At 44.4% G+C, this 16,048-nt stretch overlaps 2 protein-coding genes and 1 long non-coding RNA gene across 5 annotated transcripts in view; 2 read left to right on the top strand and 1 right to left on the bottom strand.

Moving 5' to 3' along the window:
• HEATR4 (HEAT repeat containing 4) overlaps positions 1–16,048 on the bottom strand; it is a 91,098-nt gene that overhangs the window by 42,415 nt on the left and 32,635 nt on the right. Inside the window, exon 2 of the mRNA XM_041759580.1 lies at positions 1,548–2,495. Within this exon, the coding sequence (XP_041615514.1) occupies positions 1,548–2,425 (878 nt within the window). The 5' untranslated portion in view covers positions 2,426–2,495. The remainder of the gene's footprint in view (positions 1–1,547; positions 2,496–16,048) is intronic.
• Positions 1,791–10,178, top strand: LOC121493584. The gene is made up of 5 exons (XR_005988509.1): positions 1,791–1,927; positions 2,020–2,207; positions 8,095–8,339; positions 9,213–9,373; positions 9,805–10,178. It is a non-coding gene; the product is annotated as an uncharacterized LOC121493584 (long non-coding RNA).
• LOC121493578 (peroxisomal succinyl-coenzyme A thioesterase-like) overlaps positions 11,680–16,048 on the top strand; it is a 43,422-nt gene continuing 39,053 nt past the window's right edge. Inside the window, exon 1 of one of the 3 annotated variants that reach the window (XM_041759569.1) lies at positions 11,680–12,422. In XM_041759569.1, the coding sequence (XP_041615503.1) occupies positions 11,873–12,422 (550 nt within the window). In that variant the 5' untranslated portion in view covers positions 11,680–11,872. The remainder of the gene's footprint in view (positions 12,423–16,048) is intronic. The other 2 variants (XM_041759567.1, XM_041759570.1) reach the window with 2 other exon arrangements.

Here is a 16,048-nt window from a genome sequence, read left to right as displayed (position 1 = left end):
GAGATGGACCTCCTGACTTCCATCAGACTCACAGCTCACCCCTCTCTAAGCTCACCTCATATACCCGTGAGCATCTGGGAAACACCTCTGTTTATCTATTGGCCTTGCTCCCAGAGTGCCAAATGAATATTCAGGCCTGCCAGAAGGGCCTGTCTGCAACCACCTTCTTCCCTTTAGGGAGACACTCCTGCAACCACTGGAGAGCACGATAGAGGGGCCAGGCTTCCAGCATTACCCTTTTTTTTTTTTTTTTTTTTAACATGGTGCCCTTAGAGGTTGCATGGACTTGGGAAAGTGAATCAATTCCTACATTACTTCACTTCATCATGTGTGTGGTTATTTACTGTATGTCAACCCCAGTGAACATTCCATAAGCTCATTAAAGGGTCCACATCTCTCGTTTAGGTTGTATTCCCAGCACTTTGCAGAGTACCTGGCAAGTAGCAGGAATGCGGTTTCTGTTTGTCCAATAAATAAATGAATAAATGGATTCCCACTCAACCTTTATTTCCCTTTTGTGGATGAGATGTTATAATAGTTCTGGTCTTCCCTCTAGCTATAAGTGAGAAGGAAGCAATGTGAGAAATTTACAATAATCAACCCTCAGGCAGTTTAGCATTCTGTCCTGCTGCCAGTCTTTTTTTTTTTTTTTTTAAGATTTTATTTAATTATTCATGAGAGATACACAGAGAGAAGCAGAGACAGAGGCAGAAGGAGAAGCAGTCTCCTCGCAGGGAGCCCAATGTGGGACTCGATCCCGGGAACAGGATATGCCATGAGCTAAGGGCAGACGCTCAACTGCTGAGCCACCCAGGTGTCCCGCCAGTCAGTTTTTGAATCAGTGACACATTAGCTCCTCATTCGAAGTGAGACAAGACCAACCCTCAGTGCCTTGAGGTCTCTGCCTTCTCAATGTCAATATGGATACATTTCTGAGAGTGCCTGAATAGTAACTGGATCAACAAAATAGCTTAGTCTGCTAGGAGAGGCCAAGAACCTATCCCTTAAAAGGTAGTGGTTCGGGATCCCTGGGTGGCGCAGCGGTTTAGCGCCTGCCTTTGGCCCAGGGCACGATCCTGGAGACCCGGGATCGAATCCCACGTCGGGCTCCCGGTGCATGGAGCCTGCTTCTCCCTCTGCCTGTGTCTCTGCCTCTCTATCTCTCTCTGTGTGACTATCATAAATAAATAAATTAAAAAAAAAAAAGGCAGTGGTTCTCGACTAGGAGTGATTTTGGTCCCTTAAGGGGACATGTATGGAGACATCTTTGGTAGTCACAACTGGAGAGTGTTGCTGGCATCCAGTGGGGGTGCTACTAGATCATCCTACAAGGTACAAGACAGGCCCCCACAACAAAGAATTATCCAACACAGGATTTCAATAGTAGCTAGGCTGAGAAACCTTACTTTAAGGAGATCTTAGAGAAGAAGTTGGCAGTGGGTGAATGGAACAGTGTGTTCTGAAATAAGGAATGTGAAGCAACCCAGGAGTCTTTGAAGGGGACCCGAGGATTCTCAAAGGTGTGCTTGAGGTCCCAGCCAGTATACCTATAATAAACAGGAAGCAGCAGCTCTGGCTTTTCTTTTTCCTGGGTTGGCAGGATAACACTTTGATCCTCAAATTCTGCTGTTTCTTCTTCCTCTAGCCGTTTCAAGAGCTCCAGGTCACTGGTGGAAGTAAGCTCATCCCGGATGTGGCTCCAGTCATATTGCTGGCGCAGAAAGCTCTGCCACTTGTTGGGGGAGACCCCAGATCTCAGAGGACGCTTGCTCTGGATCCATCGGGCAGTGCGCTTGTTCAGCTTTTCCAGCACGATGGCTTCCCAGGCTTGGGCCTCCTTCTCAGGAGGTGGAAGCCAGGTTTCCCTCTCCTCCAGGTTCACATCTGGAGAAAGCGACATACCCAGCATGTCCAGATCCCTGCCAGAGTAAGGGATGCCAGGGGAAGGTTTTGGTTCCACCCTTGCTAGCTTTGGTTTCCGCGGCTGCTTAAGATTGGCAGAACTTTCTGTCTTCACAGCCTGGGAGGTGACCCTTGCTGAGAGACCTGAAGAACCCAAGGACTTGAAGCCAGTGGGTTTCTCAGATCGGGCCCTCCTGATCTGGAGAGGCTGGATGATGTGGTCTGTGTTGTAGAGATGGTCAAAGTTGTACTGGCTGTAAGGGATGCTGGGAAGCCCTCGCTGCCATACCACCTCCTGAGAGAAGGTAAGGTTTGTAGCGGCCCTTTTCAAATACTGGTTCTTGAGGTGTGTGCAGCGATACGGGCTAAAGTGGAAGACTGGAGGTACACTGGACACCGAAGCACACTCCTCCTTGTTTCTTGGTTTTGAGTGGGGAAAATTCATGCCCCATCCCAGCCGTGGGGGGAGTGACTGATGGAAATGGTGGGAAATACAGGTCTTTCCCTGGTGGGTTCTGGTCATTGTTTCCCAGCAAAGGTTTCCTTCCACACTGCCTGGTCCAGATGCAGGTCTTGGAGGCGTGACCAAGTACCTGTTGAGGGGATGGGAGGAACTGGTGAGAGCTCTAGGTCAGTAGAAATTGGTAGCCCATAGCAGTACAGAAAGATAAGAAATGGGAAGACAGATGGCGGAGCAGGGGGTGGGGGGAGTAGGGAGAAGCCACGTGAGTGAGAAAGACAAAAGAAAGAAATGGTGGAACATTCGAAATATTCCTTGTATCAACCCCTTGATTTCAGTTCTCCTGTCTGTCCCCAAAGCTCACCCCGTCCTCTCCTTATGAGGGATTAGATTACTAGTTTTCAGCAGTAACCATGCTTCTAATTTTTCCTCAGATGTTGCTTTCTGTGTCTTTAAAGCATAAATTTCAGACAATCAGCCTGGTGTTCAGGGTCCTTCGTGAATGTGACCCTAGTTTATGACCTTTTTTAATCATAACCCCTTGAGTCTCTTGGTACATCTCTGAGTATTCCTCCCTTGACACCGTGGAGCTTCCTCTGTGCCCTCTACCTGCAGTAGCCTTCTCTCCATACTTGACAAATTCTATCCATTCTTCCAGGCCGAGCTCAGTTCCTACTTGCTCCAGAACTCTTTCTGGACCTACCTAGGCCTCCATGTCCCACACAAATTCATACATCACTTCTAGTCTGTACCGATTTGTTTTTCATTCCAGGATAGTTAACATAAATTTTAAATTAGTCTCAGGTGTACAATAGTGATTGCATACCGATACTTTTAACTCTCAATCCTGTGATACCTCCCATTGTTAAATATGTGGCTAACTATACTGCCCACGGACCATGTCTTCTGTCTCTGCTGTCCTTCAGAATCACCCAGCACCTTTCCATATTGTTACATAGTTTTCATTGTTAATGTTTAACAGCTACAGAATATTTTACCAAGTATGTAAATCACCTTTTTCCTTAATTTTTTTTAATTTTTTTTTTTTTTTTTAGTTTATGATAGTCACAGAGAGAGAGAGAGAGAGAGAGGCAGAGACATAGGCAGAGGGAGAAGCAGGCTCCATGCACCGGGAGCCCGACGCGGGATTCGATCCCAGGTCCCCAGGATCGTGCCCTGGGCCAAAGGCAGGCGCCAAACCGCTGCACCACCCAGGGATCCCATCCTTTTTCCTTATTTATTGGGCAAACTGTTTCCAGGTTTCAGCTAGCATCGAAAACGCTGTAGAGAACAAATGCTTACATTTAATAGTTTGGGTCTTTTTTTTTTTTTTTTTTAAGATTTATTTATTTATTCATTCAGAGAGAGTGAGAGAGAGGCAGAGACACAGGCAGAGGGAGAAGCAGGCCCCATGCAGGAAGCCCGATGCGGGACCCGATCCCGGGTCTCCAGGATCATACCCCAGGCTGCAGGCGGCACTAAACCGCTGCGCCACCGGGGCTGCCCTAGTTTGGGTTTTTTTTTTTTAAGATTTGTTTTATTTTACAGAGAGAGAGCATGCCTGCGTGCAAGCAGGGGGAGGGGTAGAAGGAGACAGAAAAAGGGAGAAGGAATCTCCAGCAGATTCCCCTCCAAGTGCAGAGCCTGACATAGGGCTTGATCCCAAGATCCTGGGATCATAACCTGAGCCAAAACCAAGAGTCAGACACTTACCTGACTGAGCCAGCCAGGTGCCCCTACATTTAGTGCTTTTTATTTTATTTATTTATTCATGAGAGAGACACAGAGACACAGGCAGAGGGAGAAGCAGGCTCCATGCAGGAAACCTGACGTGGGACTCCATCCCAGGTCTCCAGGATCACGCCCTGGGCTGAAGGCAGTGCTAAACCACTGAGCCACCCAGTCTGCCTCATTTAGTGCTTTTTAAACAATTTTCCTTCTGAAGTCCTTCGTTGGGCTAATAATGATAATTGACAGTTATGAAGTACAGACATACCTCAGAGATGTTGTGGGTTTGGTTCCAGACCGCTGCAATAAAGTGAATATCATAATAAAATGAGTCAAGTGAATTTTTTGGTTTTCTAGTGCATGTAAAAGCTTTGTTTCCACTATACCGTAGTTGATGGAGTGTGCAAAGCATTATGTCTAAAAACCAATGTACATACCTTAATTTAAAAATATTGCTAAAAAATGCTGACCATCATCTGAGCTTTCAGTGAGTTATGATCATGGATCATCATGACAAATACAGTAAAAATGAGAAAGTCTGCAAGATTGTGAGAATTACCAAAATGTGACAGAGATATAAAGTGAGCAAATGCTGTTGGGGAAATGGCCCAGATAGACTTGCTTGACACAGGGTTGCCACAAACCTTCAATCTGTAAAAAATGGAATATCCTCTATGGCTCAGTCAGTTAATAATCTGCCTTCAACGCAGGTCATGATCTCAGGGTCCTGGGATTGAGCCTTGCCTCAGGCTTCCAGCTCAGTGGGAAGTCTGCTTCTCCCTCTCCCCCCTGCTCATGCTTACTCTCTTGCTATCTCTCTTTCTCTATCAAATAAAAAAAAAAAAAGTCTTTTTAAAAGATGGAATATCTGTGAAGTGCAATAAAGCAAAGCATAATAAAATGAGGTATGCTTGTACTTTGCTAAGGGCTTTACATAGGGAAGATATTATGGTCTTTAATGTTGTATTGGGAGAAGCTGAAGCTCAGAATGGTAAATGAATTGCTTCAGGCCATACAGGCCAGGCCATAAGTAGAAAAGCCAGGTTTTTATTTTTTTTTAATTTATGATAGTCACAGAGAGAGAGAGAGAGAGGCAGAGACACAGGCAGAGGGAGAAGCAGGCTCCATGCACCGGGAGCCCGATGTGGGATTCGATCCCGGGTCTCCAGGATCGCGCCCTGGGCCAAAAGCAGGCACTAAACCGCTGCGCCACCCGGGGATCCCAAAAAGCCAGGTTTTAATCCTAGCTATGAGATTGCAACTCCAGAGCACTTAACCTCTATGCCACACTGGCATTCCAGTAGCTTCTCTCTTTAGGACTTGGTTTGTTCCACTTTCTTCTGTGTGTTAAATCTAATCTGTGGTATATTTTTCGTCTTGTTACAAGCCTGCTTTTATCTAGATGTCACTAGGCCAGAATTGATAACCTCATTTACATTAAATCATACATGGTTAATATGACATCAAGATTTTTTGCACAGAAGACTATTGCTCCATCTCTTCACAGTTGTGAAGGCAACATGGCCATGAGTATTTTAAAATTAGACTAAAAAAGTTATGGCAAAAAAAAAAAAAGTTATGGCAAGGGTAGAATGTGGTCACAAGTGATAATTTCCCAAAACAGTGCCCACTCGTACTGGCTAAAGATAAATTATTAGATGAAAACAATATTCATGTGCTCCGGTGTCTTGTATATTGCCTAACAGAACATTGTATTATTCTCAGCATGCCAGTGTATCAATTCTTGCTCCTAAGGCAGGGAACATTTTGATCCTAAAGACTTGAAAAATGGATGAGGACTGGTTTCACCCCAAGGCAACCATATGGAATGATTTTGGGTGTCCCCAGATATCTATACCCTTTAGCCTGTGGTATACAGAATCTTTGGTTATAATGCCAGCATCCCAGAAAGAATAACATATTAGCATTATCAGTTATTATAAATTGTCAAGGGATATTCTTATCTAATATGATATTTTGTTGAGAAGAAGGAAATACCTTATGTGTTCTGAAAAGGAATGAGGACAGGACAAAATGTTGAAGGGTTTGGTCAAAAGAGGCTTGTCCTAGATGGACTTAGGATCAGTAGACAAGTGTAAGACCAGGTTCTGTACTTCCCAGCCCATCTGGTTTGCCTTCGTTTGCCAGGCTGAAAATAGAGTTTGATATCTGTTCCAATTTAGTGTTGATATGAAGTTCAAAATTGGGGAACATGTATGAAAATTTTCTTGCAGGATGCCTGGGTGACTTAGCAGTTGAGGGTCTGCCTTTGGTTCAGGGTGTGATCCCAGGGTCCTGGGATTGAGTCCCACATTGGGCTCCCTGCTTCTCCCTCTGCCTGTGTGTCTCTCATGAATAAATAAATAAGATCTTTCAAATAAAAAAAAAAAACTTTTCTCGCAAAATTCATAGTATTATATAATTGTGAAGAATTATCATTGATTTAGAGCATGGACTATTGCTCCTAGAAGGTAAGTCTCTGGGGTCCCACAGTTAGATGGTGCATTAGGCACTTACAGGACAGGTAAGGAATACTGGGGCCCTCAGCAATTAAAAGAGAAGGTGGAGGGCAGCCCAGGTGGCTCAGCGATTTAGCGCTGCCTTCAGCCCAGGACCTGATCCTGGAGACCCGGGATGGAGTCCCACGTCGGGCTCCCTGCATGGAGCCTGCTTCTCCCTCTGCCTGTGTCTCTGCCTCTCTCTCTCTCTCTCTCTCTCTCTCTCTCTGTCTCTCATGAATAAATAAATGAAATCTTAAAAAAAAAAAAAAAGGTGGATAGAGAGGGAAGAAAATCAACCTATGTATGGATTTTAAAGGCTCCATATTATCCAAATTTAAATGTTACCAACATTGAGGCAAGGCCCTCTCCCAACAAATGGTCCCTTAACCAAAGTCAGGGGGTGCCTGCCTTCAGCTCAGGTCATGATCCCAGGATCCTGGGATTGAGCCCCAAATTGAGCTCCCTGCTCAGTAGGGAGCCTGCTTCCCACTCCCCTGCTTGTGCTCTCTCTGTGTCAAAATCTTTAGAGAAAAGAAAGAAAAAGAAAGAAGAAGAGAGAAAAAAGAAGAAAGAAAGATGAACACATGTCATTCTATACTTAGTCAAATCTGGCATAACTGCAGACCAGGTGATCTGGTAAACAGCAACCATAAGCATTATTTCTGCACCTCTAGGAAACTGGCTAGACAGGCAGGAGTGGGGTTGGAAGGGTTAGGTCACAGGCCCTCAAGTAAAACCTAACAAAAGAAACCAGATTCAAAATGAGTGATCTCTCAAGGTTCTAAATTTAGTTTCAACCTTCTGCTCAGCTTCCCAGTCCCCTGCCCTCACCCCCCAGATCTGGGACCTTTATTCTACAGAAATAATTGAAGTAGGCTGAATAATTCATGCTAAAAAGAGTAATACCTTGCTTTTTCCTTGTAATTAAAGGAGCAGAAACCACCACAGAAGGTTAAAAAGCAATAAACCTTAGCACAGTATTTCTGAGAACTTTTAAAAAATAATAGACTCTCACCAACACCCACAGATTCTGAAGTTTTAAGGTAGGGACAGTCAGCTTCTAGGACAGTGTTAATGGTCAAGAACCTTCTGCATCAAGATAATTTGGGGAGCTTGTTAAAATGCAGAATCCTGTGTCCTACATCCCAGAATACTGATTCAGTAGGCCACAGTGAGGCCTAGAAATCTGCATTTTAACCAGCTTTCACAGGTGTTTTTACACATTAAATTTAGAGAAGCCATACCCCCAACAGGTATCTGTGGAAAGTATGAAGGAAGCTTGATGGTGGGAGAGCAGGACGGGGGAATAGTCTCTTAATCTGGCTTGTTTCAGACGCTTCCCTCTCCTGCCTCTTTCTCATCAGAAAGTTCCTTCATTTTTCCCCTCTACTTTCTAATTCCTGCCCCTTGCCATACACTCACACAGATCTACTACTGTCTCCTGAGATTACTACGGAAACTCTGCCACAAACATGATTCTGTTCTAACACTTTTATCTTGCAGATTTCAAAACTGAGGGCCAGAGAGAAGAAACACAGAGAGAAGAAACACAAAGGCCACAGTATTGGTTAATCCCTCAAGCAATCCTAACCCTTTTGACACATAATCCAAAATCTTCTCAACTACTTCAGGCTGCCTTTCATCATTCAGCTGATGCGAAAAGCTCTTTTCAGATACTAGTAAAGTAGCAGTATTTTGAAATACCTTCAAGGTCGCCTCCCTCAACACCTTCTTCAAGGGAAAGCAAGGTTCTGCATCTTAAACCTTCCTTCCTTCCTTTCTTAGGTTTCAAAGCTGTTTATATTGGTTACCAGGCAACCACCTCTTTAGAATTCCATGGGTCTACTGACAGAATTTGTGGGTTCAAACAGTGGTATCTTCAGTTATTTATATATTTCATTTTGTAAACAACTTTGGAAAACTGCATTGTATTTATTGGTTGATGGCACAAGGGATTTCTTGGTCATCCTTTGGAAATAAACCTCTAGGTCTGTGCAACTCAGTATTTTTTCCCCAACAAAGGTTTATAAATCCTGTTGAGAAAGAGACAAAGCAGGGAACACATGAATACTCAGCTCTGGCATCCTTCAGATTACTAGGCTGATAGAACAAATAGTAAAGTAGAAAGGGTCTGTCTTTGGGGTCTTTTTCATTCCCCTTTTGTCTCCACATCCACTTAATTGGATTCCATCTCCCTGCTCCCCAAATCCTAATGATCATCTATTTTTACAAGGGATTTCTTCAAATCCTGTATTTCTAATAGTAAAATCCCAGGCTTCCAGAATACTGGTTTTCAGGAGTTCCCTCATGAACTAACAGCAGGAAAGATTTCTGGCCATGAAGTTCCGTCTGTCTTGCTGACTGGGGCTATTTAGGTGGTCACCATATTTGCTGACCAACTTGAGCACTCACTTTAGGGTCTGGGCTCAAGCTGTGCTCAGACCCTGGGACCCTTAAGGGTGAAAAGGCATGGTCTCTGAGATGAAAAGCCTGAAAACTAAAAATTTAACAGAATTACCATATGATCTAGCAATTCTACTACTTTGGAGTATATACCCAAAGAATTGAAAGCAGGGACTCTTTTTTTTTTTTTTTTTAAGATTGTATTTATTTATTCATAGAGACACAGAGAATAAGAGGCAGAGACACAGGCAGAGGGAGAAGCAGGCTCCACGCAGAGAGCCCGACGTGGGACTCGATCCAGGGTCTCCAGGATCATGCCCCAGGCGGCACTAAACCGCTGTGCCACCAGGGCTGCCCAAAAGCAGGGACTCTTATACAGGTATTTGTACAACTATATTCATAGCAGTACATTCACAGTAGCCAATGTGGAAATAACCTAAAATCCATCAGATGAATAGATAAACAAAACGTATTGTATACATACAATAGAATATTGAACCTTAAAAAGGAGGGAAACTCTGATACATGCTACATATATGGATTGATGGAGATATCTTGAATAGTCAAATTCCTAGAGACCAAAAGGGGAACAGTGGTTTCCAGGGGCTGCAGGGGTTTCACCTTGGGCGATTGAAAAAGTTCTGGAGAGGGATAGTTGTGTGGTTGTACAACACTGTGAGTCTACTTAACTATACTCTTAAAAATGGTTAAAATGGCAAGTTTTATGTTTGTATAATACCACAATTTTTAAACCTATTTAATTATGAAACCCATGTTATTTCTTTGTTTTCTTCTTTTTTTTTTTTAAAGTAAGCTCCATGCCCAGTGTCGAGCCCAAGGCGACCCTGAGATCAAGACCTGAGCTGAGATCATGAGTCAGATGCTCAACCAACAGAGCCACCCAGGTGCCCCAGCCATGTTATTTCTGATAGAAATTCTGGGCAAAGAAGAAAATTAAAACTACTAAAATTCCCCAAAGCCTAAGAAACAACAGTTTGGGTAACTGTTGACTAGTCTTTTTTTTTTTTTTTTTAATGTATTGATATGCATTTTTTCAAGATTATATGGATCTCTACCTACTCTCAATGTCATGAAAGTCTCCTCATCATATTCTACTCTAACATCTTTAATGGTTACATCTCTTCCATTATATGACTGCATCACAATTAAATTGATTAAACCAAGTTTATATTGCTAGTTTGTTTCTAACTTTCCCTCTATTAAAACAACAAAATGATAAGCATCCTTACAGCCAATATTTACATATATTCATGAGTACTTAGGAGAAATTCCTAAAAGTGGAATTGTGAGTCAAAGGGAATGTATCAAATATTTTTTACTAGATCACTCTGAAAAGGTCATACCAGTTTGTGCATCCATCACCAGTATATGAGTGTTTTACAAATCTAAAACATAGGACCTACCATATGAGAACAATTAAAGAAAGCATAATGGTTCAGAGCACAAACTCTGGAATCTGATTGCAAAGATCTAAATCCTAGTATTTCTAATTATTTGAACGTCAGCCAATCAGTTCACCTCTCCTTCCAGGCCTTAATTTTCTCATTAAGAGAAGCCTCATTAAGGTTCTTTTAAGGATAAAGAACTAGCTATTTACCTTCTTTAGTTTCTATGCACAAAATACACTGAAATATCCTACAGAACCAGTGCAAAACTAATTCTAGCTATAGGGAATTGCATGATAAATAACCAGCAGGAAATGAGAACATGTGAAACTAGGTAAAAACTCTTGGTTGGGAAAGTCCTTGAGGGTGGTCTTACCGGGAGCAGTGGCAAACAGGTTTAATGGGCTTGAATCAAGCTTACACAATTTGCAGGTTTCTTTAATAAAAAGAATATGAAAAAAATCATGAATGTAAAAACAAATACAAGGCTTCAGAAAGAGCCTGAAAAATCCACCACTGGGTGGAACCCATAGCTTATGAGAAAGTGGGGAAAAGGTGAGCCTTCCCAGATGAGAGGAAGAGGACATTTGCCTAAATACAGCAATATGACAATGCAGTATCATAACTATGACGTCATTTGGGCATTTTTTACACCCGTAAGGAAGAAGCTGTGGTCACAGAGCTAGTAAAACTCCAGGCCCCCTTAATGTGGGGATGGTGTGGAAGATAAGCCTCTACACAGGTAATACACAAGCAGAAAACTATGATGCACACTTTTAACGAAACGTCTAATGATTATTAACGAGGGTGAATTACTCAACAAATTGATGAAAGTCCATTCCAATCCTGCACTCCTCTTAGCCATTAAGAATTTGGCGACTGGGGGATCCCTGGGTGGCGCAGCGGTTTGGCGCTTGCCTTTGGCCCGGGGCGCGATCCTGGAGACCAGGGATGAGTCCCACGTCGGGCTCCCGGTGCATGGAGCCTGCTTCTCCCTCTGCCTGTGTCTCTGCCTCTCTCTCTCTCTCTCTCTCTCTCTCTCTCTCTCTCTGACTATCATAAATAAATAAAAATGTGAAAAAAAAAAAAAAAGAAAAAAAAAAGAATTTGGCGACTGGAGGCTTTTCTAGCTGCCAGAAACTTCAGCGCCCGCCCTCGTGCGGTCAACAAGCTTCTGAGAAGCAGAACTAGGAGAGTCACCCTCCCCCCCCCCCCCCCCCCCCCCCCCAGTAAACTGCAGCTTTTTCAGTACGTAATGCAAGTTCATGTGTATCATTTTCGCTCTTGCTTTTAAAGGTACGCCTCTGACCTGGTGGGACAGGAGCCCTCCAAGCCCAATTTGGCAGGCTACTCGGCCCCACTGGGCGCGCAGCCTGCAGGTGACGGAGCCTGCCACTAGAGGATCGCTGAGCAGTTTCTGACTTTCTCCACTGCCCAGTTCAGCTGACTCGGGACTGAAACCAAGAGGCAAAATGGTGGCCTCCGCCGGCGCTATTCTGCGAGCCTCGGGACTCCGCCGATGGGGCTCCCTGCCGAGGACTCCAAAGCTGTGGGCAGGGGCCCGAGGCTCGGCGACGGTGAGCCTGGAGCCCGCGGGCCGCTGCGCCTGGGACGAGCCCGTGCGCATCTCCGTGCGCGGCCTGGGCCCGGGACAGCCCGTCACGCTGCGCGCGTCCCTGCGCGACGAGAGGGGCGCGCTCTTCCGGGCCCACGCGCGCTACCGGGCGGACGACCGCGGCCTCCTGGACCTGGCGCGCGCGCCCGCGCTGGGCGGCAGCTTCGTGGGGCTCGAGCCCATGGGGCTGCTCTGGGCCCTGGAGCCCGAGACGCCCTTGGTGCGGCTGGTGAAGCGGGACGTGCAGACGCCCTTCGCCGTGGAGCTGGAGGTGCTGGACGGCCACGAGCCCGACGCCGGGCGGCTCCTGGGCCGGGCGCTGCACGAGCGCCACTTCCTGCGGCCCGGGGTGCGGCGGGTGCCGGTGCGCGTGGGCCGGGTGCGCGGCACGCTCTTCCTGCCCCCAGGTGAGCGCCCGGGGTCCCGGGCTGCCCTGTCTGCCTTTCTCTTTTCTCCTGCACTTCTCCCCACAGTAAGGAGGTAGCTCCTGACATTGCAGAGACATTCCGTGGGGGCCTCAGAATGGGCCCTGGTGGGGACGTGGCTCTGCCCTTCCAAAACTGAAGGTTAGTTAGAAGACACAGTAAGGAAACGGAAAAGACAGTTTTGTCTTATTTATTTATTCATGAGAGACACACAGAGAGAAGCAGGCTCCATGCAGGGAGCCCAACGTGGGACTCGATCCAGGGTCTCGAGGATCACGCCCTGGGCCGAAGGCAGGCGCTCAACCACTGAGCCACCCAGGGATCCCGGAAAAGACAGTTGTAAGTGAAAACAAAAACATTTATAGGTAGTTCCAAGTCTTTAATGATTATTTTTTTAAAGAATTTATTTATTTACTCATTCATTCATGCATTCATTCATTCATTCAAAAGAGAGGAAGTGAGAGCATAAGAACGGGGAGGGGGAGAGGCAGAAACAGACTCCTCACAGGTGGGAGCCCAACCCCGGGTCTGTCACAGGACTCTAGGATCACAAACACTCAACCAACTGAGCTACCCAGGTGCCCTAACGATTATTTCTTTAAAAATTTGTTTTTACGTAATCTTTATACCCAAAGTGGAACTCAAACTCACAACCCCCAGATCAAGAGTCCCTTGCTCTACAGATTGAGACAGCTAGGCATCTCTTTAATGATTCTTTAAAATCATCCTCAGTATAGCAACTTTGCTTTTCTCACAGTATGCTAAGGTTTAAGAAAATTAGCACGGAGAAAGTCCTCTTGCTATGAACTTGAAAAGCAAAAATATTGGATAATTTTAGCAACATGAAAAGCAGTTGGCCAATGAACACATAAAAAGATATTATCTTTAAAAAAAGATATTATCTTTTTTATGCAAAATAAAGCTACACAATACATTTCACACTCTCAAAATTTGCCAAAATTTAAAAGTCTGACTTTATCAATTGTTGACAAGTACATGGAGTCAAAGGAATCCACATACGATGCTGAAAGGAATAGTTATTCATATAGCCCAGGAAATAATTTTTAACTTAGAAATTTGTATCATGGGCAGCCTGGGTGGCTCAGCAGTTGAGCATCTGCCTTTGGCCCGGGGTGTGATCCTGGAGACCTGGGATCGAGTCCCACGTTGGGCTCCCTGCATGGAGCCTGCTTCTCCCTCTGCCTGTGTCTCTGCCTCTCTCTCTCTGTGTGTCTCTCATGACTGAATAAATAAATAATTACATCTTTAAAAAAAAAAAAAGAAATTTGTATCATTCTACTCCTGTATATGTGTACTAAGAGGCATTGTTTGTAAGAGCAAAACAATTGGAAACAGCCCAAAAGGGATCCCTGGGTGGCGCAGCGGTTTGGCGCCTGCCTTTGGCCCAGGGCGCGATCCTGGAGACCCAGGATCGAATCCCACATCAGGCTCCCGGTGCATGGAGCCTGCTTCTCCCTCTGCCTATGTCTCTGCCTCTCTTTCTCTCTGTGACTATCATAAATAAATAAAAATTAAAAAAAAAAAAAAAAAAAAGGAAACAGCCCAAAAGTCCATCAACAAGAGAACTGATGAATATACTGAGGTATGTTTACAGCAGCAGAAGTGATGGACCTGCAGCTACGAGGATCAAAATGGACTAATCTCAAAAAGAATACTGAGTGGAACAATCAAGTCCCAGAAGAACACATTCAGTATCATTACATTTATTTGTTTGTTTAAAAGGTTTTTTAAATTTATTTATTCATGAGTGTCATAGAAAGAGGCAGAGACACAGGCAGAGGGAGGAGAAGCAAGCTGCATGCAAGGAACCAGATGCGGGACTTGATCCTAGGAATCTGGGATCACGCCCTGAGCCAAAGGCAGATGCTCAACCCCTGAGCCACCCAGGTGTCCCAGTATCATTGCGTTTAGATAAAACTCCAAAAATAGGCAAAATAAAATACTGTTTAAGTTACACATATAAGTGATAATACTATAAAGAAAATCAAGAGAGAAATAAAATACAGGATAGTGGAAAAAGAGTGAAGGGCACAGGTACTCAGAGGGCTTCGATAGTACTGTAATATTTCTTAAGATGCTGGGCATAAAGTGTTTGCTTTATTATCTTTAAGGTTTTGCATGTTAAATACAAGCTTTTTTTTTTAATTTTTATTTATTTATGATAGTCACAGAGAGAGAGAGAGAGAGGCAGAGACACAGGCAGAGGGAGAAGCAGGCTCCATGCACCGGAAGCCCGACGTGGGATTCGATCCCGGGTCTCCAGGATCGCGCCCTGGGCCAAAGGCAGGCGCCAAACCGCTACACCACCCAGGGATCCCTAAATACAAGCTTTTAAAAAAGATTTTATTTATTTATTTATTTATTTATTTATTTATTTATTTATTTATTTATTTATGAGAGAGAGAGAGGAGGCCATAAGCGGGGAAGGAGCAGAGAGAGAGGGAGGGACAAGCAGACTGCACACTAAGCGTGGAGCCCAATGTGGGGCTCGATTCCAGGACCCTGAGATTATGACCTGAATTGAAATCAGATGCTTAACCACTTGAGCCACCCAGGTGCCCCTAAATACAAGCTTTTTACATAAATGGTGAAAATGTCCAGTAAATGGAATCATAAGAGTATGCAGCTTTTTGAGTCTAGGTTAATGCATTTGAGATTCATTTATGCTCCATATATCCAATAGTTCTTTCTTATTTCTTAGTACTACTCCCTCCGTTCTGCGGGTGTACTTCAGTTTTATTCATTCATTCTCCCTCTCCCCGGCCCTTTGCCCCTCGCTTGTACTCTCTCTCTCTCAAATAAGTAAAAAATATATTTTTTAAAGTGGTCAAAAATGTGGGGGGCGCCTGGGTGGCTCAGTTGATTGGGCATCTGTCTTTGGCTCAGGTCATGATCCCAGGGTCCTGGGGTCTGGGATTGAGCCCCACAACAGGCTCCCTGCCCAGCCGGGAGTCTCTGCTTCTCCCTCTCCCTCTGCCCCTACCCCCACCCCTGTTCACTCACTTGCTCTCTCAAATAAAGTCTGTAAAACAAAACAAAAGCAGTTTTATTGGCTCAACAGTTGAAGGATTGAGTTTCAGGCTGGGTTTCAAATCTTTGGAGATTATGAATAAAGTTACTACAAACTCTTGCATATGCACTTTTGTGTGAATACAAATTTTCACTTCTCTTGGGTGAATACCAAGGAATGGGATTGCTAAATCATATGGTAAGTGTTTATAAGAAATTGCCCAACTGTTTTCCAAAGTGGCTGTATCATTTTGCATTTCCACCAGCAATTTATGAGGACTCCACTTGCTCTACATGCTCTCTAGCATTTGGTAGTGTCAGCTTTGGAGGTGGGGAGAGGGTAATGATTTTGCTTTTTCATTATAAGTTATTTTTAATTACAAAAGTAAGGCATGCTTTCTGTAAAAAATCTGTGAGGCTTTGAGGTGCTGGGTATAGGGGAAATGTGGATTGAGCCTATGCCACTGGATCTTTGAAGACCAGAGGTTGTCTAGATTGTCAATATTAAACTCTGACATCAACACGTAGACCACACATGGCTTTTGACTACACTGCAGAGAGTTTCAGGAATAGTTCAT

The sequence above is a fragment of the Vulpes lagopus genome, chromosome 6, assembly GCF_018345385.1.
Source record: "Vulpes lagopus strain Blue_001 chromosome 6, ASM1834538v1, whole genome shotgun sequence".
NCBI classification, from domain to species: Eukaryota; Metazoa; Chordata; class Mammalia; order Carnivora; family Canidae; genus Vulpes; species Vulpes lagopus.
This window is presented reverse-complemented; position numbering and strand designations above follow the sequence as displayed.